Raw genomic sequence first — 26,367 nt, forward strand, 5'->3', positions numbered from 1 at the left:
TTACTTACTCCTTTGGCACTGATTTCTATAGCTATCAATCCAATCTCTTTCTATTATTTCCCAACTATTGTAAACACGTTCTGGCAGAAGCCTGGAAAGAAAAATGTAAAAGGGGGGATTACAATGGCATTGAACATATTTATTCTTAGAATCCTTTTTGCCCTAATTTGAGATCTATTAGAATGTACTTCCGGTTGTAAACTGGAAGTGCTGCGTTGGCGCGAGCGCACACGAGCACAAACAAGATCGGCATAGAAACCTCCCGCCGAAGGTGAGTGGGGACCTGTCAATCCTACCGATAACATCAGTTACTCTATCAAATTCATAGAATCATAGAGTTGGAAGGGACCACCAGGATCATCTAGTCCAACCCCTGCACAATGCAGGAAATTCACAACTACCTCCCCCACACCACCCAGTGACCCCCTACTCCATGCCCAGAAGATGGCCAATATGCCCTCCCTCTCATGAACTGCCTAAGGTCATAGAATCAGCATTGCTGACAGATGGCCATCTAGCCTCTGCTTAAAAACCTCCAGGGAAGGAGCACTTACCACCTCTCAAGGAAGTCTGTTCCACTGAGGAACCGCTCTGTTAGAAAATTCTTCCTAATGTCTAGATGGAAATTATTTTGATTTAATTTCAACCCGTTAGTTCTGGTCCGACCTTCTGGGGCAACAGAAAACAACTCAGCACCATCCTCCATATGACAGCCCTTCAAGTACTTGAAGATGGTTATCATAACCCTCAGTCTTCTCTTCTTCAGGCTAAACATACCCAGCTCCTTCAACCTTTCCTCATAGGACTTGGTCTCCAGACCCCTCACCATCTTTGTTGCCCTTCTCTGGACACATTCCAGCTTGTCAACATCCTTCTTAAATTGTGGTGCCCAAAAGTGAACACAAATTGCTTTTCCTCAGATGTGTTTCAACACATGAGCAAAACTGAAGTGTCTTCTGTAGGCGGGGATGGCAGTATACACATTGCCCGTTTTTGCTCAACTGACCTGGGTGTTTCTCAAAAACAGCTTCATGATCCGACAGCATAATGGCATCAAGCTGTACTTGAGCAGTATCCAGCTCAATTGTGCAAAAAAGCCTGCAACCGACGTGGGATCTTCAATGGAAAATAACACAAGGGAGGAGAAAGTCAAACCTTCAGTTCTCATGTGGCTGACTAGGCAATTAGTATATAGAACCTACCCAACTGCTACAGTTCTCTGAGGCCCTGGTTCAAGCGTAGTGATATATTTTGCAATTGTTAATGTTATATTGTTATTAGTTACCTATTCTGTGACCTATTTGAATCTGCTGCCATTATTACTATTATTTGCTTGCACCATAAATAATGCACATTTATAAATCTTCAGTATCAGACAAATATTACTTTTCTTTATAACAGGCATCATACCCACCTTAATATTATCGTAAAGAGTTTTGCCAGTTGTGGAACAAAAATCGTTTTCTGATTAGTCAGTATTCCTTCCATCAGTTTATTGACAACATCCTCAGTTTCTACAGTGGGAACAGCTCTGCAGTATAATGAAAACAACAACAAATTATATATATATGCAATGCCCCACATGCCCAAAGTTCTAATATTTGGCATGAATTAAAACCTATGCTATGGACATTAATGGGTGGAACTGCACACCCACTAATGCTGACAACCATGCTATGACTGGTATCAAGGCTAAGTAACACTGCTATTACAAGTATGTACAGGACTCATATCATACTTCAAGGGAGGATGAGTGCTTATCTTCCCCCCAAAGTCTCCTAGGGGTTGTCAGGTCCCTCTTCACCACCGGCAGGAGGTTTTTGGGGTGGAGCCTGAGGAGGGCGGGGTTTGGGGAGGGGAGGGACTTCAATGCCATAGAGTCCAATTGCCAAAGTGGCCATTTTCTACAGGGGAACTGACCTCTATCAGTTGTAATAGCAGGAGATCTCCATCCATTACCTGGAGGCAGGCAACCCTACGTCAGGGGCAGGCAACCTTAGTGTTCCTGTAGCATCTCAGTGATTTAAACACTGTTATATCATCTTGTGGAGACAGGTGAGCCATAAATGAAGTAAACTAATAATAGATATAGCTGAAGATGGAGGAGCAGATAAATAGGTTTGCCAGGTCCCTCTTCACCACCGGCGGGAAGTTTTTGGGGTGGAGCCTGAGGAGGGCAGGATTTGGGGAGGGGAGGGATTCATTGCCATAGAGTCCAATTGCCAAAGCGGCCATTTTCTCCAGGTGAACTGATCTCTATTGGATGGAGATCAGTTGTAATAGCAGGAAATCTCCAGCTAGTACCTGGAGGTTGGCAACCCTACAGATAAAAGGTTGGTGGGTGGGTGAAAAGGAGTGAAGAAAACAAAATAAGATGGGGAGAAGATAAGGGTAGGCTAGCTGGTGGATGGGAAGGAGAGAAGGAAGGAAAGGGGGAGACGGTATGGGTGCTTTCAAAGAAGAGAAATAGTGGGGGAGAGGGAAATTCACCCCACAATTCCTTGTGGGTTAGGGTTGCCAACTTCCAGGTACTAGCTGGAGATCTCCTGCTATTGCAACTGATCTTCAGCCAACAGAGATCATTTCACCTGGAGAAAATGGCTGCTTTGGCAATTGAACTCTATGGCATTGAAGTCCCTCCCCTCCCCAAATCTCGTCCTCTTGAGGCTCTGCCCTAAAAACCTCCCGCCAGTGGCTAAGAGGGACCTGGCAACTTTATTGCTGGTCCCCACCTGTAAAGAATATTGTTAAGTGGCTGAATGAATAGGATGGGCTTCCACAAAGTGAAACGACCTGGAGAAAGAAGAAGAAGAGTTGGTTTTTATAGCCCACTTTTCTCTACCGTAAGGAGTCTCAAAGCAGCTTACAACCCCCCTACAACAAGAAACTTGTGAGATAGGTGAGGCTGAGAGAGTTCTGAGAGAACTGTGACTAGCACAAGGTCACCCAGCAGGCTTCAAGTGGAGGAGTGGGGAATCAAACCCAGTTCTCCAGTTTAGCATCTGCTGCTCTTAACCACTACACAACGCTGGAAAGAATTCTAAAGTGCAGTTGCCATCACAGAAAAGACCTTCTCTCCAATAGTTGTTTACCTTCAGGTGTGTGGATACATGGAAAGCGATCTAGAAAATCTCAGGCAGAATTATATGTGAAAGTGTTGCTTTCCCCCCATCCAGTTAGGGTTGCCATCCTCCAGGTACTGGAGCGAAGCTGATTTAAACAAAGTGCAAAAATACTTTATAAGTTACCACATATACGACAACATATGACAAGTAAGTTACTTGTCATATGTTGTCGTATATGTGGTAGCTTATAAAGTATTTTTGCACTTTGTTTAAATCAGCTTCGCTCCTGTACTAATTTCCAAATCTGTTGATACCTGTACAGTGGTGTCTATTTCGTTCTCCCATCCTCCAGGTACTAGCAGAAGTCTGACACAGTTGCCAACCACAATCTTCCCATAATAATATTTTTTCTTAACAGAAATTGTCAAAAGATAGCCTTTTATCAACATAAATGTTCATAACAATCATACAGTGACCACTTTGTCACAATATCTGGGTGTACACAGCGGTGCTTGTTTCCTACAACCTCCAGGTACTAGCTGGAGATCGCCTGCTATTACAACTGAACTCCAGCCGATAGAGATCAGTTCACCTGGAGAATACGGCCGCTTTGGCAATTGGACTCTATGGCATTGAAGTCCCTCCCCTCCCCAAACCCCACCCTCCTCAGGCTCCGCCCCCAAAACCTCCTGCTGGTAGCAAAGAGGGACCTGGCAACCCTACATCCGATACTTGGGCCCCTTTGGAACTTTTTCAGTCATCACTAGCCTCTTGAATTGAGTTTGGAAACAAATTGGCTGCTAGTGAAGATTGGAGTGATATGACCATTACAGCATGCCCTGATACTCTTGTGTATCCGGACATTTGCCAACTTCACAGAGTGGGACTTTTCTGCTTCCTTCTCCTACTGCTGAGCTCCCTGACATTTTGTTCCAGTGGGGTTAGCAGACCCTCAGCAGCAGCACAGGGGGCACAGGTGAACTGGGTTGGTTTCCCCACTCCTCCACATGAAGCCAGCTGGGTGACCTTGGGCTATTCACACTCTCTCAGCCCCACCTACCTCATAGGGTGTCTGTTGTGGGGAGGGGAAGAGAAGGTGATTGTAAGTCGGTTTGATTCTCCCTTAAATGGTAGAGAAAGTCGGAATATTAAAACCAACTCTTCTTCTTCAAAGTAGGGGTCTATAATGGGGAGAGAATAATCAGTGGACATGCAGAACTCCACCTTCCACAAATGGAGATCCCATTCCATTAGAGGAACAGTATGACTGGATACGTGCTAGTGGTAGTAATGGGATTTTAGACAAAATTTCTCTGCTGTACTTACTTTTTAGGTAAATTCTTCACAAAGCCATTGTTAATAAAACTCGGACATAGACATGATGTCTTGATTCCATCCTTTCCCAACAAAAACAGTTCTTCTGTCAAAGACTGATGAAATCCAACAATACCATGTTTGGATGAGCTGGGGGATGGGAGAGAGGAAAAGTAAGAAATTACTCATAGATTCTTGGTGTTGGGTATTAGAGAGCGAGCTTTGTTACATATCAGACAGTTAAAGGGTTAATATTGCAACTAACCTAATGGTCAGTGTAGTGGCCATTGCAGTCGTGCCCGAGGGTCACGTATACAACTATTTTGCATGTTCAACTGCTTTCGATTTCTTTGTTAGAACTGAAAGCAGTTGACCACCACTCTTTTTCTTCTTGCTTGACTGCTGAACAGGCAGGATGGAGAGAGGCTCTCCTTTTGCTAAGGGTGCCTACTCGTAAGTAAGCTTAGTGCCTTGCCAAAGGTTTTGGCAAGTATAGGAAACATAGAATGTAGACAGATATTATTTGTTTTGTATCCCAGTGACTTTTTCCCTACCCTGAGTTAGAGTAAAGATTGTTTTACTTCAAGACAAATGCGTCTTGCCTCTTTTGTGCGTGTGTGTGATCTCAATTCTCATAGTTCAAGAGGAACGATCCAATCCCTCTGATTTGGTAGCAGATAAATTAAATATCGGGGTTCCCTTTACAGGAACTGGGGCCCCGATTCCCCAATAAGTGGTAGCTGAGTACGCTTGGTTTTTATTTTGGCTATTGAGATAGGATCACACCGCACACTCTTTTTTTGCTTTTGGGATCTTCACTGGAGACGAAAGGATTTACAAACGCCCAGAGGGAATTTTTCCTGTGACGGAGCCAGCAGCCTGGTCTGCAAAGGACGGCAGGAAACACAACCCCGCGCTTGAATCCTGTGAGGAGGAAAGCAGCCCTGAGCCGCTGGAATGAGCAACGATAAGGAAAGTATGAATTCAAAAGGGCCCCAATCCGTTTCTGTCCCCCATATCACCCAAGCCTCCTTTCCAGTATGGAAGAGAATGGTGGAAAATGCTTTAACAGCAATTGGGGTGAATCACGTTTTGAATGAAGACCCGCCAGCTGACACAGATAGAGAAGCCCTTAAGAAATTTAAGATTGCAGATGCCCAGGCAATGAATTTGATTGCCAATGCAATTAATCCGGAAGAAACTGCGATAATTTTGAATAATGATAGCGCCAGGAAAATGCTAAATGCACTCAATGAGAAATTTGGAACTGTGTCAAAAACCCAGAAAATGATTTTAAAAACTAGACTGTATGCAAATAGAATGTCTGGAGATATGACCCTCTTGCAACACCTTAAGAAAATGCAAGATATGGAATCAGAGTTGAAGGCTGTAGGAGGGGAAATCGGTGAAGAGGAGTTTCTCGTACTATTTCTGGGAAGTTTGCATTCTAAATATAACGCTGAAAAAAGGAATCTTTTGGGTAGAGAGGACTTAACCCTTACTAAGCTGGTGACTGCACTTAAACAGTTTGAAGCAGACAGGAGCCAAGAGAGGGAATTATCTCGTGGAGTGTCTGTACTGCGTGTAAATGACAAATCCACAATCAGATGCTTCTCGTGTGGAAGGCATGGTCACCGGTCGTTTCAATGTGAGAAACGTGAAACAAAGGGAGAAATTCCCCCCCTCTCGCCGGGAAGAAAAGCCCGCCAAATCCTCACAAAGGGAGAGGGATGGAAATGGGAGGCAACAGCCCCAATCATCCACAAGAGGGAGTCCAAGCCAAGGGAAGCCCAGATGGCCCCACCAGCCAAAGGCTTATCTAGTCTCGAATAAAGCCTCAACCAAAGATTATTTAAAGCGTGTAAATACATTTGTTCTTGACAGTGGTGCAGATGTACATGTGTCTGGCTTGAGATCAGCTTTTGACTTTCTAGAGCCTTGTGATGAAACATTAGTTATGGCTTGTGGAGAAAGATTTCTATGCACTCAGAAAGGAGAAGTTTCTATTGCAATTCAAAGCTATTGTGGAAATGTAATGCATTTAACCTTACAAGACGTATTCCTAATGCCTAATTCAGATGAAAATTTATTGTCCGTTAATAAATTAGTGGATGCAGACTTTGAAGTGTCTATAAAAAAAGACAAATGTCGCTTATTTGATTCTAAAGGAAGAGAATACCCAGTGCTATCAGTAGGCTCGCACTACTGCCTGGAGAATGTTGCAAGTCAATTGGAGGAATATGCTTATGTTGATTCTGATGAAAGTGATTTTGATGGAAATGAGGATAATGTTGAGGAAGAATCAAAGTGCCTAGTTGCTTTTAATAAAGGATTGACAGAGCAGAAGGCTGCAGATTGTAACCACAAGGACTGTTTGTACCAATGGCATGTGAAACTAGCTCATAAAAACTTTAAGTCAGTGAAGCAACTGCTGATTGATTGTGGAATGCCAGTTAAGGAATGCTTTAAGGACAAAGAACGTTGTGAAGTGTGTCTCAGAGGAAAGGGAACAGCGCCTAAGCACGTGCAGAGGCCAAGCAGTGTTAAGGCAGAGATTTTGGAAGAAGTGCACTCAGACTTGATTGGCCCACTCAAGGCTTCAGCAGGAGGGGCAAAATATGTTCTGCATTTCATAGACAGCGCTTCAAGATTTGCATATGTGTATTTGTTGAAATCAAAGACTGAAGTAGCTGAAAAATTTAAAGCTTATGTTGCCCTGATGAAGAATAAACATGACAGAGGAATAAAGTTATTGTACACTGACAGAGGGACTGAGTACCTTAATAAAGAAATGAAAGAAATTCTTGAATCTGAAGGAATAGAGCATGCAACCTCAGTTGCATATACCCCTAGGAACAATGGGTTGTCAGAAAGGTTTAACAGAACTCTGATGGAAAGTGCAAGATGTTTAATGCTACAGGCAGGCTTGCCTTACCCCTGCTGGGGAGAATGTGTGAATACAGCAGCTTACCTTTACAACAGGACAATTTCAAGTGCTATCAACATGACTCCATATGAAAGATGGAATGGCAGGAAGCCTAGTCTGAAACACTTGAAAGCATTTGGATCTCGTGTGTTTGCATACATCCCAAAGGAGAAAAGGGGAAAAATGGATCCTACTACAGAACTTGGAATTCTTGTGGGATACCATCCTTTCTCAAAAGGGTACAGGATAATGGACATTAAGACTTACAATTTACAAATATTGAATGCAGTATATATAGATGAAAGAAATGTTATTAATAATCAACAAATTAATAACTTTGATGATCCAGAGGTTTGTGAAGAGGAAACCATAGAGATTCCATTTACAGCATGGGATTGCAATCCACCTGCTCCTGCGGAACAGCAAGAGACTGCAGATTCAAAAGGGGTTGATCCCGGTGCTGATGGAACAGCGGAACCCTCTCAGACCTTAAGAAGATCTACAAGGACTACAAAAGGAATACCAGCAGAGAAACTGAGTCTTTTCACTAGAATTGACAGCCACGTGGAACCCTCAAGTTGGGACGAACTGCAAAAGTTGCCCGATGGGGAGCGGTCAAGATGGCTGAAGGCAATTCAAGAAGAATTAGACTCACTGCAGAAGAATAATACCTGGAAACTAACCAAACTCCCACCAAACAAAAGGACTGTGGGATGTAAATGGGTGTTCAAGGTCAAGAAAAATTCGGATGGAACTGTTGACAAATACAAAGCAAGACTAGTTGCAAAAGGATTTACCCAGAAGTATGGAACTGACTACACAGAAACCTACGCACCTGTGATTAGTCACACGGCTATAAGGACTTTGCTGAGTATAGCCGCCTCCAGGAATAAAGTGGTACTGCAACTCGACGTCAAAACAGCTTTCCTGAATGGCGAATTATCAGAAGAAATATACATGGAACTTCCACCAGGATTAAAGGACTGTGATACTAAAAATCAAGTTTGTAAACTTGAAAAGACTTTATATGGGCTCAAACAGTCAGCAAGAGCATGGAACCACAAACTAACCTCATTATTGAAAGCTCAAGGCTTTGAACAAGGAAATATAGAGAAATGCTTATTCAGAAGGAAGAAGGATGATGGATGGGACTTTGTTTTGGCCTTTGTAGACGATCTTCTGATTTGTTCTGACACTGAAGAAGCTGCAAAAGAAATTGCAAACAAACTGAATGAATCAGTAGAAGTGAAACTACTTGGAGAAGTAAAGAACTATCTTGGAATGGAGATTGAAAGAAACCAAGACAATGGATTTTCAATCAATCAAAGGAACAAGATACTGGAATTTCTGCAATTCATGAATATGAAGGAGTGCAAGACCAAGGACACTCCACTTGACCCTTCATATATGGATCTAGACGAAGGTGAACTATTGCCTAACAATCACAAATACAGAGAAGCTATTGGAAAACTTCTATACTTGAGCAACGTTAGTAGACCGGATATAAGTGCAGCAGTTGGAATCCTAAGTAGAAGGACCAGCACACCTGCAGAACATGATTGGAATGCAATCAAACACCTCACACAATACTTAAAGAAAACTATTGATTTGAAGTTGAAGATAACTCCAAATACTGAGCTGAAACTGATAGGATACATGGATGCTAGTCTAGGTGGTACTAGAACAGACAGCAAATCTACAAGTGGATATCTATTCTACTTTGGAGAAAACCTAATCTCCTGGACCAGCCAGAAACAGCAAGTTGTGTCAACATCTTCAACTGAAGCAGAATGCATAGCAGCCAAGTGCACATGTACAGAGCTGGAAGAGATAATTGAACTGCTACGCGACTTTGGATTAGATGAACTGACACCTGCTACAATGTTTGAGGACAATCAATCGTGTATAGCACTACTGAATGGCGAAAACTCTAAGAAAGGGAAGAAACTTCTTCGACTCAAAATGGACTCAGTAAAGGACAAACAAGAAAGAGGTCTCGTAGTAGTGAAGTACTGTGAAAGTAAAGAGATGGTGGCCGATATCCTGACGAAGCCACTGCCCAGACAACAGTTTGAATACTTGCGTGATGCATTGTGTTTATATGTCTGAATGTAACTAAACCTCGAAAAGGGGATTGTTGGGTATTAGAGAGCGAGCTTTGTTACATATCAGACAGTTAAAGGGTTAATATTGCAACTAACCTAATGGTCAGTGTAGTGGCCATTGCAGTCGTGCCCGAGGGTCACGTATACAACTATTTTGCATGTTCAACTGCTTTCGATTTCTTTGTTAGAACTGAAAGCAGTTGACCACCACTCTTTTTCTTCTTGCTTGACTGCTGAACAGGCAGGATGGAGAGAGGCTCTCCTTTTGCTAAGGGTGCCTACTCGTAAGTAAGCTTAGTGCCTTGCCAAAGGTTTTGGCAAGTATAGGAAACATAGAATGTAGACAGATATTATTTGTTTTGTATCCCAGTGACTTTTTCCCTACCCTGAGTTAGAGTAAAGATTGTTTTACTTCAAGACAAATGCGTCTTGCCTCTTTTGTGCGTGTGTGTGATCTCAATTCTCATAGTTCAAGAGGAACGATCCAATCCCTCTGATTTGGTAGCAGATAAATTAAATATCGGGGTTCCCTTTACAGGAACTGGGGCCCCGATTCCCCAATACTTGGTCACTGTGTATTATCTCATGTACGTGTTTTCTCTGTCATCTTTTTAAAAACCACATACATATACATATACAGGAGAATTACACAACTTTAAGGTTGACAATGAGGAAATTGAAATTGTTGAAGACTTTCTATTCCTTGGTTCCATCATCAACCAAAAGGGAGACTGCAGCCAAGAAATCAGAAGGAGGTTGAGACTAGGAAGGGCAGCCATGAAGGAGCTTGAAAGGATTCTTAAGTGTAAGGATGTGTCACTGGCAACTAAGATCAGGTTAATTCATGCCATCGTATTCCCTATTACTATGTATGGGTGTGAGAGCTGGACAATGAAGAAAGCTGATAGGAAGAAAGTAGATTCCTTTGAAATGTGGTGTTGGAGGAGAGTGTTACGGATACCGTGGACCTCCAAAAAAACAAATAAGTGCGTTTTAGATCAAATCAAGCCTGAACTGACCCTAGAAGCTAAAATGACTAAACTGAGGCTGTCATACTTTGGACATATCATGAGAAGCCAAGAGTCGCTGGAAAAGACAATCATGCTGGGAAAAGTTGAAGGCAGCAGGAAAAGAGGAAGACCCAACAAGAGATGGATTGACTCTATAAAGGAAGCCACGGCCCTCAATTTGCAAAATCTGAGCAATGCTGTTAAGGATAGGACACTTTGGAGGACGTTGATTCATAGGGTCGCCATGAGTCGGAAACGACTTGACGGCACTTAACACACACACTTAAAGCCTGTAACTTTTTCAATAATGGGTTGTTAGGGTTTTTTGGCACATGGGCAAAACTACTGTTTTTCAGGGGCTAAACTTGGAGAGTTACCTATGTTCCTGCTTAGGGTTGCCAGGTCCCTCTTCACCACAGGCGGGAGGTTTTTGGGGTGGAGCCTGAGGAGGGTGGGGTTTGGGAAGGGACTTCAATACCATAGAGTCCAATGGCCAAAGCGGCCATTTTCTCCAGGGGAACTGATCTCTATCAGCTGGAGATCAGTTGTAACAGCAGGAGATCTCCAGCTAGTACCTGGAGGTTGGCAACCCTATTCGTGTTGGTCAACTAATTTTTAACAGGGCTCATATTTTCAACTGAGGGAGGACAGAAAAAAAAAAACTGGTTCCGCCCACTAATGGAGTCATTCCTACATATACTGGCAAACAACTCTTTAATCCTGTTAAGCCTGTGGCTACTTTGGAAATGTTGAGAAGTGGTAGTGAGTACCAGCACAAAATGGCCCTCGCGGGGTGGTGACTAATCACAACATGTTTGAAGGTCCCAAGCCAAGCGTCCTCCTATGGTGGAGGAAGCGGTTTCTACAAACAAAAAGGCAATGCCACCTGGGCTGTTTTTTTATCAATATTTTATAATATTGATAAAAACAGAACATAAAAGATAAACAGAACTGAGATTACTACTACAGGGAATTAGAAGGACTCATGCCAAAGAACTCCTTTGAAGATAACATAGGGCGAAAACGCATGGTCACTTTAGCCTCCTATAATCCCTGTTTCAGCCAGGGTTCAGCCAGGATCGAAGGCATGCGTTTCGCCTAATGTGCGTTCGATCCTGGCTAAAACAGGGATTAAAGGAGGCTAAAGTGACCATGCGTTTTCGCCCATAGTGAACATAATATATAATAGGAACCATATCATTACTTGGAGAAAATTAAGAAATTCAAAGGTAAATATAAGAATAAATGATATATGATGAAATGAGTGAATAAATTATACAAATCGCCAGACTATTTCTATTCATCCCTACCTCCTAGGCTGATTTGAAATGCCACCTGTTGGGAAAAAGCCAAGGTTGAGACTTCATTTTGGAGGATACATGCTTTTGGGAGAAAAGGTGGGCATTATGTAGGGTTGCCAACCTCTAGGTACTAGCTGGAGATCTCCTGCTGTTACAACTGATCTCCAGCCGACAGAGATCAGATCACTTGGCAAAAATGGCCGCTTGGCAATCGGACTCTATGGCATGGAAGTCCTTCCCCTACCCAAACCCCGCCCTCCTCAGGCTCCGCCCCAGTTGTGAAGAGGGACCTGGCAACCCTAGCACTATGGTATCTGTGGAAGCCGCATTTGGGACCACCGCTTTCTTCCTTTCTTCCCTGGATTAAACTGCCACTGAGCCTCTGGCAAAGGCCCTTCCTTTAAGTGTCACAGCAACTCGCCGTAGCCCTGTACACACAACCCCTTGGCATGCTGACTTAATGTACACAGAAGGAGAGTCGGCATTAACGTGCTGGCTCTGTCCTCCCCCTCCATGTGGTTGCTGGCTAAGCACAGCACCGGTGTATGGAGAAAGTATCTGTGTGCACGCTCCCTTCCCGTGATTAGCGAAATTTGGAAAGCAGCATTGCAGGAAGTGTAGAATTGCAATTTATTTGATCCAATCTTAGCATGTTAGTCATTCACAAGATATATGAAAAAGATAAGAGCACAGAAAAATATTATTCTATGAAGGCACAATTCACAGTGGGTAGCCGTGTTAGTCTGTTTGCAGTAGTCAAAAAGGGCAAGAGTCCAGTAGCACCTTAAAGACTAACAAAAAAAGCTGTGGCTCACGAAAGCTCATACCCTACCAGAAAATATTTTTGTTAGTCTTTAAGGTGCTACTGGACTCTTGCCCTTTATGAAGGCACAAGTTTATAATACCATTTTATATTTGCAAGCTGTAGTTATCTATATAAGCCAGTAGGGAGCAGTATATCCTAACAAAAGTTTACTTCTGCTGAAGTTTTTGTTAGAATTTGAACAGGTGCCTTTTTAAGATACTTGTTACAGACTTGTACCAAACAACAAGGGGTGAGCTAAGCAGTAAATTGAACTCAGAGGGCTGGATGAATGACGGAACTATGATGCATCTGACATCTGAGAGGACAAAGACGTCGAGATTGTATAAAAACTGAAAAGAGGCATGACACCTTTGGGAGAGTTTCATTTAGCCACGAGGCTGGACTCTTTCTCTTCTGCTAGCAAAAATTAAAATTAAAATTTCCCTCTCGCTTTTTTTAAGACCTGAGTCGTCTCTGTGTCTGGGTTGAATCTGGCTACAGAACAGAGTGGCATTTTTTGCTTCTTACAGCATCCTCGATTACGGGGAGGTACATACAGACACTTCCTCCGAGTGTTCACACCATGCAGACGACCTGGGGATTGGGCAGGGGTGGGGCCAGGGAGCTCAGCTTCAAGAGAAGCGTGGTTAAGAGCGATGGTTTGCAGTGGTGGACTCTGATCTGGAGAACGGGGTTCGATTCCCCACTCCTCCACATGAAGCCAGCTGGGCTAGTGATCTTTGGTTAGTCACACTCTCTCAGCCCCACCTAACTCACAGGGTGTCTGTTGTGGGGAGGGGAAGGGAAGGTGATGGTAAGCCGCTTTGATTCTAGACACTGAGGAGGAAGAGGAAGAAGAGGAGGAGGAGAAGGAGAAGAGATGGTTTTTATATGCCGACTTTCTCTACCACTTAAGGGAGACTCAAACCGGCTTACAATCACCTTCCCTTCCCCTCCCCACAACAGACACCCTGTGAGGCAGGTGGGGCTGAGAGAGTGTGACTAGCCCAAGCTCACCCAGCTGGCTTCATGTGTAGGAGTGGGGAATCAAACCCGGTTCTCCGGATTAGTCTCTGCTGCTCCAAACCACCGCGCTTAACCACTACGCCATGCTGGCATAAAATTAATATATGTTCATTTAACACAAAACAACCTGTCTTTTGCTGCTTTGAAAGCCAGAAAGATGTTTGTTATTTGACATAAAAAGATACTAAAAACTGGCACACAACTGTTCCAACTGTGCCCCCAGCAGCTGTGGTATATTAGATAGAGCCTTAGAGTTGAATAGTGCCTTTGAGCTAACGCACATGCACTGATGTACATCTAGAAACAAGCTGTTCCTCCATCTGCAGCCCAGAGATTTAGAGTCCAATTGCCAAAGCGTCCATTTTCTCCAGGTGAACTGATCTCTGTCAGCTGGAGATCAGTTGTAATAGCAGGAGATCTCTGGCTAGTACCTGAAGGTTGGCAACCCTAATAAGCAACAATATTACCCATACACTAGGTTGGATCCTATGGCACTATTCTGCCAGCAGCGATGCCTCAAGCAGAAGACTCTTGGATCAGGGAAAGGCAGGTGGCCGTATGGGGAGGCACGCCATGGCAGAACAGATCCATGGGATCCAACCCGCTAAGACTGAATTTATTCCTACCATGCATGACAATCAGGTTATACATACACATAAGTCACCATGAATGGTACAGCCACAAAACCAGCAAGTGAAGCAACTGTGACAATATGGCCGTGGTTTCTCTCCATCATTGCTGGCAGGAATGCTTTCACTGTCTTGAAAACAATTAAAAGTAAAACAAACAAGCAAATGTTAGAAGCCAAAGCTGAGGAAGTTTTCAATCCGAAACATGTCCATTCTCATTTATTTATTTATTTATTTATTTATTTATTTATTTATTTATTTATTTATTATGTTTTCCTCAGTTGCAGTCCACCGTCCTCAGAGAGGCTCAAGGATGATCGCTCAGTGTAAGACGATGCAACCAACAGGATGAGATATAGGATAAGCAATGCAATAGGACTCATTACATACAATGATACAAGATTTATGGTTGCAAGCAGGGACTTTATGACTGCAGATTTATGACTGCAAGAAGTATGAATCAAGGCAAACTCGAAATCATAATATGAGAAATGGAATGTTTAAACATGGCAATCCTGGGAGGGAGTGATCTAAAGTGGAATGGACTAGGGCATTTTCAGTCAGAAAATTGCAAAGTGTTTTACTCTGTAAGCAGTCGGACCCCTCCTCCCGTTAAGGCAGGGGTGGGGAACCTTTTTCCTGCCAAGGGCCATTCGCACATTTATAACATCTTTCGGGGGCCATACCAGGGGTAGATCTCTCATGGGGGGGAGAGGCTAGGGTTGCCAGGTCTCCAGCCACCACCTGGAGGTTGGCAACCCCACGGGAAGCCACCCAGAGAAGGCCTGCAGGGCGCCCCCACTCCCCCCTTCCAGGTGGGAGGGCAGCCAGCGGTGGGCCCCATAAAACAAGGCACCAGAGGGGCGCAGCCCACAGTCGATTGGCAAGGGAGGAAGGGAGGAAGGAAAACAGAGAAAGAGGAAAAGGGAGGGAGGGAGAAAGAGAGAGAAAGGGAGAAAGAAATGGAGAGAGGGGGAGAAAGAAAGAAAAGGACGGAAGGAAAGAAAAAAAAGGACGGAGGGAGACAAAGAAAGAGACAGGAAAAGAGGGAGGAAGAGAGGGAGAGAAAGGAGAAAGAGTGACAAAAAAAGAGGAAGAGAGAAAAGCCTCCACACACACACACCCCCGCGCGTGCCGGCCTGCGCGACCGGGCCCCAGCCACCCCACCTCCCCTGCCCACACACACACACCCGGCGGCACACGGAGCACCAAGCAACCGGGCCCCAGTTTCCGTGCACTCCCCCCCCAGAGCTCCGCGGCAGGGTTCCCGCGGCAGGGTTCCCAGAGCTCCCGAGGGCCACAAAAAATGTCCTCTGGGGCCGCATACGGCCCCCGGGCCTGAGGTTCCCCACCCCTGCCTTAAGGGGTGCCCTGGAGGCACGGGGGCCAAAGGGAGCATAAAAGTAAAACACTGTTCTCCACAAAATGGATGCTCCTCAGAGAGTTTTGGGATCCATCTCGTATGTCAAGTTTGGGCAGGAAGGAGGTAGGCCGCTGAACTTTCCCCCTGGCTTTAAGGTGCGCCTGGCCAGACAATGGGGCTAGTTCATCCCGTCTGTGTCACCTTAAGGTGATTTAATCAGTTCTCCAAGCAGACCATTACTTACCCTTTCTGCACCCATCCCTGCAATCAATCAGCATTCGAGAGAATAGCCCAGGCATTCTCTTGGGTCCTGGTGACCCATCAAGCCTTTCCCAACCTTTTGTTGGAACCCTGGAAAAGCAATCAATTCTTTGGTTCTTGTAGGTTATCTGGGCTGTGTGACCGTGGTCTTGGTATTTTCTTTCCTGACGTTTCGCCAGCAGCTGTGGCCGGCATCTTCAGAGTAGTAACACTGAAGGACAGTGTCTTCTTTGAAGGACAAAGAAATCAATTCTTTGTCTCTGGCTTTCTTGCCAGCTTACCTCTCACTACATCAGGGCGCATTTGGGGGTATAAATATCAGTCCTTTGGCCAATCATAGGGGTGTGTGTGTTCTGGATCCATGCACACACACCCAACTTCGTGTGGGCTTTTCCTTTTACTCCTGGAAATGCCAGTCATTTTCCTCCTCAGCACTGCTTTCCCTGGACGTCCCTTCAAGATTGGTAACTGCCACCTTTCCCTGAAACCCTATCCAACTTCCTCCCTTTTCTCTTAGTCAGCTCTTATATGCTTTGTGGGTGCATCTTCATTGCTTGAAATATATTTCTTGTTTTTATAATTTTTATACTTTAGTTAAGCCTATTTCAATTGGCAAAGGTGTCAGACAAGGATGTATTTTATCACCCTATCTCTCCATCTCTATGCAGAACATATAATTAGGAAGGCTGGATTAGATTTAGATGAAGGTGGAGTGAAAATTGGAGGGAGGAACATTAATAATTTGAGAGATGCTTATGACACTACATTATTGGCAGAAAATAGTGAAGATTTGAAACGACTGCTGCTGAAAATTAAAAGTGAAAGTGCCAAAGCAGGACCACAGCTGAACATCAAGAAAACAAAAATAATGACTACAGGAGAATTACACAACTTTAAGGTTGACAATGAGGAAACTGAAATTGTTCAAGACTTTCTATTCCTTGGCTCCACCATCAACCAAAAAGGAGACTGTAGCCAAGAAATCAGAAGGAGATTGAGACTGGGAAGGGCAGCCATAAAGGAGCTAGAAAAGATTTTGAAGTGTAAGGATGTGTCACTGGCCACCAAGACTAGATTAATTCATGCCATCGTATTCCCTACTACTATGTATGGGTGCGAAAGCTGGGCAGTGAAGAAAGCTGACAGGAAGAAAATAGATTCCTTTGAAATGTGGTGTTGGAGGAGAGTGTTACGGATACCCTGGACCGCCAAAAAAACAAATCAGTGGGTTTTAGATCAAATCAAGCCTGAACTGACCCTAGAAGCTAAAATGAATAAACTGAGGCTATCGTATTTTGGTCACGTCATGAGACGACAAGAGTCGCTGGAAAAGACAGTCATGCTAGGAAAGGTTGAGGGCAGCAGGAAAAGAGGAAGACCCAACAAGAGATGGATTGACTCAATAAAGGAAGCCACAGCCTTCAATCTGCAAGATCTGAGCAAGGCTGTCAAAGATAGGACATTTTGGAGGACTTTCATTCATAGGGTCGCCATGAGTCGGAAGCGACAGCACTTAACACACACATTTCAATTATACAATCGCCTGCTCATTTTAGAGCTCTCACCAGGGATGATCCTGGTATACATAGGTTATCGATCCCAGTTACCCCCTCTCGCTCTCTGTCTGCAGCTAATTCCCCCAACTTAAGTGGAGACTTCCTGTTTGGGGTAACAACTCAGGGAATGATAAACACAGAAGAAATGGAGTTGCTCTAATAGTGAAGTGAGATGTAGCACAAGCAACCAGTGGCTATAATGCAAAGCCTGACCAAATAATATCAATCAGATTTCGTGGAAAGTCTGTAAACATAATGATCATTTAAGTTTATGCCCCAACTACAGATGATGATGAGGAAGAACTGAAAGCTTTTATGCAAGTGTCCAGGAAGAAATTAATCACAAACCTAAACAAGATGTGCTGATTATTATAAGTGACTGAAAAGCAAAAGTAGGAAACAAGATAGAATCAAATATTTTTGGAAGATTTGGGCTAGGAGCACACACGTTTGAGGCAACTGAACAAACGATTGTATATAGGAACATCACCAGATGGCCAACAAAGAAATGAAATAGATTACATAATTGGAAGCAGAAGATGGAGAAGCTCTGTTCTCTCTGCTAAACAAGACCAGGAGCTAATTGTGGTAGAGACCACAAATTTTTAATATAAAAAATTAGAATAAAGCTAAAGAAAAACACCAAAACATTCATAGTGCCACTGCCACAGTACAATCTAAACAACATTCTTGAAGAGTTTAATGACCATGCATTACTAAATTCGAGTAAGTGTGAACCAGAAGAACTATGGGTTGAAACCAGAGATATTATCAAGGAAGAATGCACAGGGACTATTCCTGTAGCCAAAAGAAATGAAAAGCCTCGATGGATGACTGATGAAACACTTGCTAAAGATAGATTGCTATCTTTTAGCAATTGCTAAAAGATTGCTAAAGATAGACGAGAAGCAAATTGCTAAAGATAGACGAGAAGCAAAAGGTGATACAAATATGCCAACAACAAGAATATGCCAATAAATATGGAAAACAAAAAAATGGCCCAAAGACTGGGAATACTCAAAATACATTCCAATTCAGAAAAAGATGTCCAAGACTGCAGTAAACTAACAGACCATTGCATTAATTTTTCACTCGAGTAAAGTGAAGCTCAAAATCTTACAACAAAGACTGTTAGTATATATGGAATGAGATATGCCAGATATTTAAGCTGGATTCAGAAAAGGATGAGGTACTAGAGATCATATTGCAAATTAATGTGGTTACTGGAGCATATGAGAGAAATACCTGACAAAATCTACCCCAACAGAATAGTGTCAGTATAATCACATGCTAGGCAAACTGATAAACAGTGCAATCCCAAGGAGATTACACCTTTCTAAACTGACTGGAGTCAATGGAATGGGAAGGGTGCAACTCTGTTTAGGACTGTGCTGAAAATGACAGTATAATTAGGTAAGGTAAAGGTCCCCTGTGCAAGCACCGGGCCATTCCTGACCCATGGGGTGACGTCACATCCTGACATTTACTAGGCAGACTTTGTTTATGGGGTGGTTTTCCAGTGCCTTCCCCAGTCATCTTCCCTTTACCCGTAGCGAGCTGGGTACTCAGAATAATTAGGTACGGGGAAATATGGAAATCATATTCTCAGTGTTAATATTAAATTGAAAGTAATATTAAATTTAAAATATTACATTTTAAAACATCACATTCGGCATACCCTGCATACCATATATGTTATTATAACATGGCATTAGTAATTCTTACATTACAGTTAAAGCTTTAAAATACCAGCAACAATTACCCAGTAGTGAGCAAGAACGTTAATGTCAAACATGCTCTGGATCTGCTCATCCGTGACTGAAAGAAAACATCCTGTGGTTATCACTCCGGCATTATTAATCAAGATACTGATGTCTCCAATGTCTTTTTTCACCTATAAAAATGTAAATAAATCCACAAAGATTGAAAATTCAGAGAGAATTAAGATTAAACTCTTTCTTGTTATAGGAATACAGTTGATCTCAAATATGTGGTTGTAATAGAGTTTTCTTCCAGTCCAAAATACAACCAGCAGGATCCAGCACAGAGTTGAGAACTCTAAACCAATTGATTTCAGCGGGTTTAAGAGAGCGTCAGTCTTAAAAGAGAATCTAAAGTTCCAAAGCATGTAGTCCGTGAGCCAGGATTATATAATTGTGCCATATTAAATATATGTTAAGTTTGATAGTAGATATGACAGTTGGCAAGCTGGGGCCCAAGGAGTGATTCAGTTAAAAAACACACAACCCAGCCAAGAAAAACCAACAGTTTGTTTTCCAAGATGACACTTTTCAGTCAATGCTGTGTGATATGAAATAAAGAAACGCCTGTTCATGATGATCTACACATTTACAGACACAAATGTAACGTGGACATATTTGGTTCCCTGTAACACACACACTGTACTTCTGGGAAGAGGCACAGTTTTAGGGTTGCCAGCCAAGCACTGGCAACTGACAGGCGGTTTAGGGGGCAAGGGTATGCAAATGACAGGCAACAGGCATCACGGCAAAGCACAAACTCAGAAATGACATCATCACATTGGTGTGATGTTTAAGCATCCCACCAAAACTCTATGGTTTTAACCCTCCCCCCCACACACACTGGGCTATAGCGGGAGACCTGGACACACATATATAAATTAAAGAAAAGTATATTTAACGTTAGTCAAAAAATCACAACAATTCATATTCCGATGTTCAATAAAATCCAGTTTCTTACAAATCTATTTGACTGAGGTCTCTCCATTTCTCTCTCATAAGGACTCGTCTTAGTCAAGAGGGCCAAATCTTCTTATACGCATTCAGAACTGATACCGAAACCTTAGTTTTCCATGGATTTACTATACACTTTCCTGCAACAGTAACCAGCACTGTAACCATTTTGACGTCATCAGAACTGACACAGATGCAAAAGCCAACAAACAAAACCTCAGAAAAACATTTGGTTCCAATGGTATTCTGTAATCAATAATATCTTTAAGTAATATTTAATGTTGTTTCCAAAATGGTATAATTAACGGGCATTCCCCAAACTTATGCTGGATACCTGCATTTGGGATCGGTCAAAGCCAACAATCTGAATTGACCAAATTACAAAGATGCTTTAACCTTAAAGGTATCAAATACCACCTCAAATTAACAGTGCATTCCTGGGGTGGGGGAGTCGTTTGGAGGTGGCGTGACCCCGCACCAGTGTAAGTGCCCCCTTATCATGGTATAAGGGGCACTTACACTGGCACGGGGGGGGGGCATTCCCGTTGGCACCCGAGTGCTGTGGAGCTGCGCGGAGCTCTCCTGCCAGTGCAGCCTCTCCGGGAACTAAATCCCAGAAGAGAACAGCAGTGCCGGTGTGGGGGTGGGTGGTCCCAGGGAGGTCCCAGGGGCGAAGCTGACTTTAGTCAGCTTCCTAAGCCCTTCCACCCCTGGAATGCCCCTCGCTGCTGCAGCAAGGCTAAAACACTTTTTTTGGTGTTGCCCTGTTGTTTTCAATGGGGGCATCCCCCCAATTTTCGCCTTTTTTATTCTCCGCAGCGGCTGGGAAGCCTCTGAGGAGGCGGCATGGCTGCGCTGCTCCTGGCCTCCATGGATCCACACCCCCCCTCAGGAATGTGCTGCCCATTTATCAATACTTTTCTTCGTATACACTTTTATAAAATTCCAAGATATCCTAACCCAAATCCAATCTCATTCTTGTTGCAAAATATGACTTTTGCTGTCATTTTCCCATTTACCTTTATAGCCCCCCCCTAAAATGTATATTAATCAACATTTGATATATATCGCCAAGGAGTTCTTTATAGGGTGGCCATGCTAATAACAAGTCAAACTTAGTTTTACCTCCGTTTCATAACCTTTAGACGTTATTGCTTGTGTGGCAGACCTCAACTGGAGGCAAAGTTACGTGCCATTGAATTCTGTGGGGGCCATTGCTAAGTACACATGCACAGAAGTGAACCTGGGACAGCCCTGAAAAGCAGTGTTTGAAAGAGTGCAATACAGACTATTGAACACATGAACACATGAAGCTGCCTTATACTGGATCAGAACCTTGGTCCATCAAAGTCAGTATTGTCTACTGGCAACGGCTCTCCAGGGTCTCAGGCAGACGTCTTTTAAATCACCTACTTGCCTAGTCCCTTTAACTGGAGATCCTGGGGGTTGAACCTGGGACATGCCAAGCAGAGGCTTTACAAACTAAGTTACAGCCCCACTACGTTGACAGACCATTGATCTATCAACACCAATATCGTCCACTCTGACTGGTGGCAGCTCTCCAGAGTCTCAGGCAGAGGTCCTTCATATCACCTCCTACCTGATCCTTTTAAAGAGAGATGCTATAGATAGAACCTGGGGCCTTCCAAGTGGACCACTAAGCCATGGCCTCTTCTGTGATGCCTGTGCAGACTTGGAGAAGGGTCTAGATCTGCCTCAATGACATCTTACCTTATCTGCAGTTCTGTAGATTTCCTCCCTCTTCCTGCAGTCTACCACATATGTATGGACTGCAGCACCCAGCTTTCTGCATTCCTCTGCTGTTTCCTCAATCCCATGCTGCAAGTAAAAAGCAGAGAAATTTCCATAACCCACAGGCAGGGTGACCAGTCAGAAGAAAACCAGCTTGTGCTTCATACATTACAGCAAAGTTTTTGATTGCGCAGATCATGAAAAGCTATGGTTGGTTTTTAAAGAAACGGGTGTGCCACAACAGCTATTGTTTCGATGTGCAACCTGTACTCTGGATAAAAGACTACTATTAGAACAGAGTATGAAGAAACAGAATGTTTTCCAAATGGCAAAGCTGTTAGACAAAGATGTATTTTATCTCCCTATCTCTTTAATCCATACGCAGAACACCCAATAAGGAAATCTGGGTTAGATTTAGATAAAGGTGGAGTGAAAATTGGTGGGAGGAAATCAACAATCTGAGATATGCAGATGACACCACATTACTGTCAGAAAACAGTGAAGATATCTTTAGATGACTATTGTTGTGTCCTAAAGCAGAAAGTGCCATAGTAAGATTCCAGCTGAACATCAGGAAGACAAAATAGCCACAGACCATTACAAAATAACCATACAGTTTTCCAAAATTTCATGAAATAAAAGCATTAAAAGTTAGAAGTTAAAAATTAATAACTGAATTGGTAAAAAAAAAAAAAACAGCTGACAAAATGTACCATACAATATAAATAATTTACCATATAATATAAATAATTTTAACTTTAAAAAATCATTTTCTCTAAAAATTTCTAAACAGTTACTCTCTTTAAAACCTCTTTGGCTCTTTTCTTCTTTGCAGCCAGGGCAAATAGTGACATTCTACAAGGAACATTTAAATAAGTCAGTGTCTGATAATAAGATCATTTTTTCAGATTCAGAGCTAAAGTTTACACCTTTCAATACCCCATCTAAGAATTTGGCTCTAGGTTCCACATACAACCGGCATGATAAAACATAATGGACTAGATCCTCTGGAGTTGGGTCTCCACAAATACATAGATGTCGATCCTTTGGCATTTGATTGTAACGTCCAGTCAAAAAAGCCGTTGGCACAGTCTGGAAGCATAAGGCTGCAAAGGCCCCTCTGAGATTTCACACTGAAAGATTAGCCAAGTAGGGGGTACTAAGATGATAATTTTTAAAGAATTTAAACCATAATGAAAATTTAGATTCCAAAATTATTGCTTTGTCAATCAGTGTATCAAAATTGAACGCCCATTCTCTAAGGTGAGATTTGTCAGATGAAATACCTAGAAGGTCGTCAGGAATGGAATAACATGCAAGAATGTTGTTAATAAATCTATGGCGTGACGAATCCTTAGACGTTAAGTGGTTGAACGATTGTCCACTAAATGAGTTTATTCTAGCTGTTCTATATTTCTTCCAGTGTTTTACAATTGCTTGGTGGGTGCAAGTCCTGACTGAAGGGAGACCAGTTTCTGCTGTCATCAGGGCCACAGGTGTCCCCTTAGGAAGAGCTAAAATACATCTAGGAAAAAAGATCTTGAATCCCTTCTAAGCTAGAAAGGGTACCTTCCTTCCATACCCATACTTCCACTCCGAACAGTAAATGTGGGATGACCTTACTTTTAAATAATTTTAGAATTGCATCAATAAGAAAACCCACCTTTGTATAATAAAATCTTAAGATGGATCCCACAATCTGTAATGCAGAGGACTTAATAACTGCTAAATGTACATTTCAATTTAGCATCTCTGTAAATGTAACTCCCAAGTACTTGAAAGAGCTACATTGTTTAACTGGGTTAGCCTATATACTCCAGGAAGAACTTTTTGACCTTTTCCCGAAGACCAATACCTTTGTCTTCTCATAGTTAATGTTAAGGGCCTCTTACTTGCAGGATTCTCCCAATTGTTGTAGTAACTGTCTAAGTCCAATTTTAGTAAGGGAAACTAAGGCCATATCATCTGCATATAGTAGAACTGAATTTTTTTGCTGCTCAAGAGAAGTTGAAAAAAAAAATTGCTGTCCAGAAAGCCTCTCAACTATGTTATTTATATATAAATTACTGTGAATAACAAGGGAGCCAATACACATCCCTGTTTTACGCCCTTGCAAGTTGGAATTTTATTGGTTAAGGATCCAGATGTTCCTACCCTTATTTGGGCACAGGTATCCATATGGAACTTACATAGTTAGAATATTAAGTGCCTGTTGATGTTCATTCCCACTAGCTTTGTCCAAAGGCAATTTCTGTCTATGGAGTCAAAAGCCACAGCTAAGTCGACAAATGCTACGTACAACACCTTTGTGGGGCGGTTTACACCAGAAAAAGCCAACTGTTGAAGAGTTCACCTGATTGTACCTGGTGAACAGGATGTGATCTGAACCAGTGGGTGTCCAAATAATTCTAACGGCTGAGAGCCAGCGTCTTGTAGTGGTTAAGAGCAGCGGTCTGTAATCTGGAGAACCTGGTTTGATTCTCCACTCCTCCACACGAAGCCTGCTGGGTGACCTTGGGCTAGTCACAGTTCTCTCAGAACTCTCTCAGCCCCACCCACCTCACAAGGTGCCTGTTGTAGGGGGGCAGAGAAGGCCATTGTAAGTCGCTTTGAGACTCCTTATGGTAGAGTAAAAGCGGGGTATAAAAACCAACTCTTTGTCTTCTACTGGTGCAAGATAATCCAGCACACTTCATAAAAGCAGGTAGCTGGGCAATTAAATACTCTGGAATGAGAGATGCCCAAATTGCCAGTATCATCAAGCAGAACAGAACTTTATTAAACAGACTGGCTTAACTGATGACCTGTACACTCTAGGTTTTCCCTGTTGTCTACCTAGGAGGTTCTTTGGGCTTCGCTTTGACCCCTGAACCAGGAACTTCTCTCATGTCTCCCCTCAAAAGCATTGTTTTAGTCCTACAAATCCATTCTCTATGGTGGGTGAACCTCTTGTCCATTTTTTGTTCTATAGCATGAAGGAGGAGATTCTTCTTTTCTGGATGGAAGAAGTTCTTTGTCCTGCTATTGGATATGGATTGAGTCTGGGGTTTCATCCTCCCTCAACCACCTTCCTGCCACTGGTTCTATCTTATTATTGTCATTGTCTTTATTCTGTCAGCCCTTTATAAGGATTCACATTCTTCTTTAACTGCATCTTTATAATTTTGATGGCTACCTCAACAAAGCCATTTTTCTGGGGAAACTGGGGACTGGATGTTTGAAGCTGAGATCCATAGTCTTGTAGTTGTCTGGAACCCTGATGTCTTCAAAGGCAGAAACTGATGGCTGTTGTCACTCTACACTAGCTTGGATAATCCGTGTCTTGCAAAAATGGATTTACAGGGCAGGATCACCATACTGGCACTTAGGCTGTCCAGTTTAGGAGTTTTGGGGAAATGGGAATAGTGATCTGTGATCAGAAGAAATCAATTCCCCTGGCAATCATACAGATCTTTGTGCATCCTGGCTGTATGAATAAACTGCCAGAGTTTATTTACAAAAGAAACCACCACTTGACCCTAGAGATTTTAGCCTGTTTTATCTAATATATTTTAATCCTATTGTATCACCATAGAGCTCAGAGTGACATAAATGGCGCTCCCTTCCTATACTTGCCACAACCCTGTGAGGCAGGCCAGATTAAAAAAGAGGTACTGCCAAAGATCACCCTGCAAGCTTAATGACAGATGGGACTTGCTCAGGACCTGAAATAATCAAACAATCCAATCTAACAATCCAAACAACAAAAAAACAATTAAATCATAAAACCAGCAGCATAACACCAAGTCATAAACCCATGCCAAGGCATAGAAACAGCATAAAACACAATTCAGCAGCCTAAAATGGTATCCATAAAACAGTCCTCAGGCTAGAAGCAGGCCACAGAAGTAGCTTTAAAAAAAAGAAGAAAGAAAGGAAAGGAAAAGATGTAAACTCTTAGTTACAACCCTGAGTAAAAAATAAACATTTTGGACTGACTCCTAAAAGAAAGGTAGGTAGGTACCAGGTAAGCCTCAAGTGGAAGGAAAGTCTGCATGTACCTTATTGATATCCCAAAGAGCCAATTTGCATTGATGCTTGGAAAATGCACAAGCGATTTCCCTTCCAAGTCCATGGGCAGCTCCAGTAATCAGAACAATCTCTCCGCTGAGAGATTTTTTCTTCTTCGGAATGAAAAGTTTCACCAGCGCCTCCACGTAATAATATAATACAATAAAAACAATCATAACACCCTGTAATAGCAAATGCATCCTTCTTCTTCTTTTAACTGCCCACCGTTCCACCTCTCTATTGTGCTGGAAGACTAGCTGGGTGCGCTCAGGAGGCAGGGAGCACATGCATTAAAGTGAAAAACGTTGGCATTGTTCACACTCTGAAGAAACAAGGTAGGCGGTGACATTACACCCTGCAGGCCCAATGTATTGCACAACGGAAGTATAACAACAGTAATGTGCGTGTAAATTGCCGTCAAATCGCAGCTGAGGTGTGGGCTTTAAAGGCAAGTGAGAAAGCAGATGTGGTTTGCCATTGCCTTCCTCTC

General features: G+C 42.8%; 1 protein-coding gene across 1 annotated transcript; it reads right to left on the bottom strand.

Annotated features, from left to right (window-relative positions):
* LOC130482432 (estradiol 17-beta-dehydrogenase 11-like) lies at positions 1-26,077 on the bottom strand. The gene is made up of 7 exons (XM_056855140.1): positions 25,868-26,077; positions 21,807-21,914; positions 19,124-19,255; positions 14,206-14,312; positions 4,392-4,529; positions 1,415-1,531; positions 1-91 (listed from the first exon to the last, which is right to left on the bottom strand). Exons 1-7 carry the CDS (start codon positions 26,075-26,077, stop codon positions 1-3), a joined length of 903 nt encoding a protein of 300 aa, XP_056711118.1.
* Between the last annotated feature and the right edge of the window lie 290 nt (positions 26,078-26,367).

This window comes from Euleptes europaea, chromosome 9 (genome assembly GCF_029931775.1).
Source record: "Euleptes europaea isolate rEulEur1 chromosome 9, rEulEur1.hap1, whole genome shotgun sequence".
NCBI lineage: Eukaryota > Metazoa > Chordata > Lepidosauria > Squamata > Sphaerodactylidae > Euleptes > Euleptes europaea.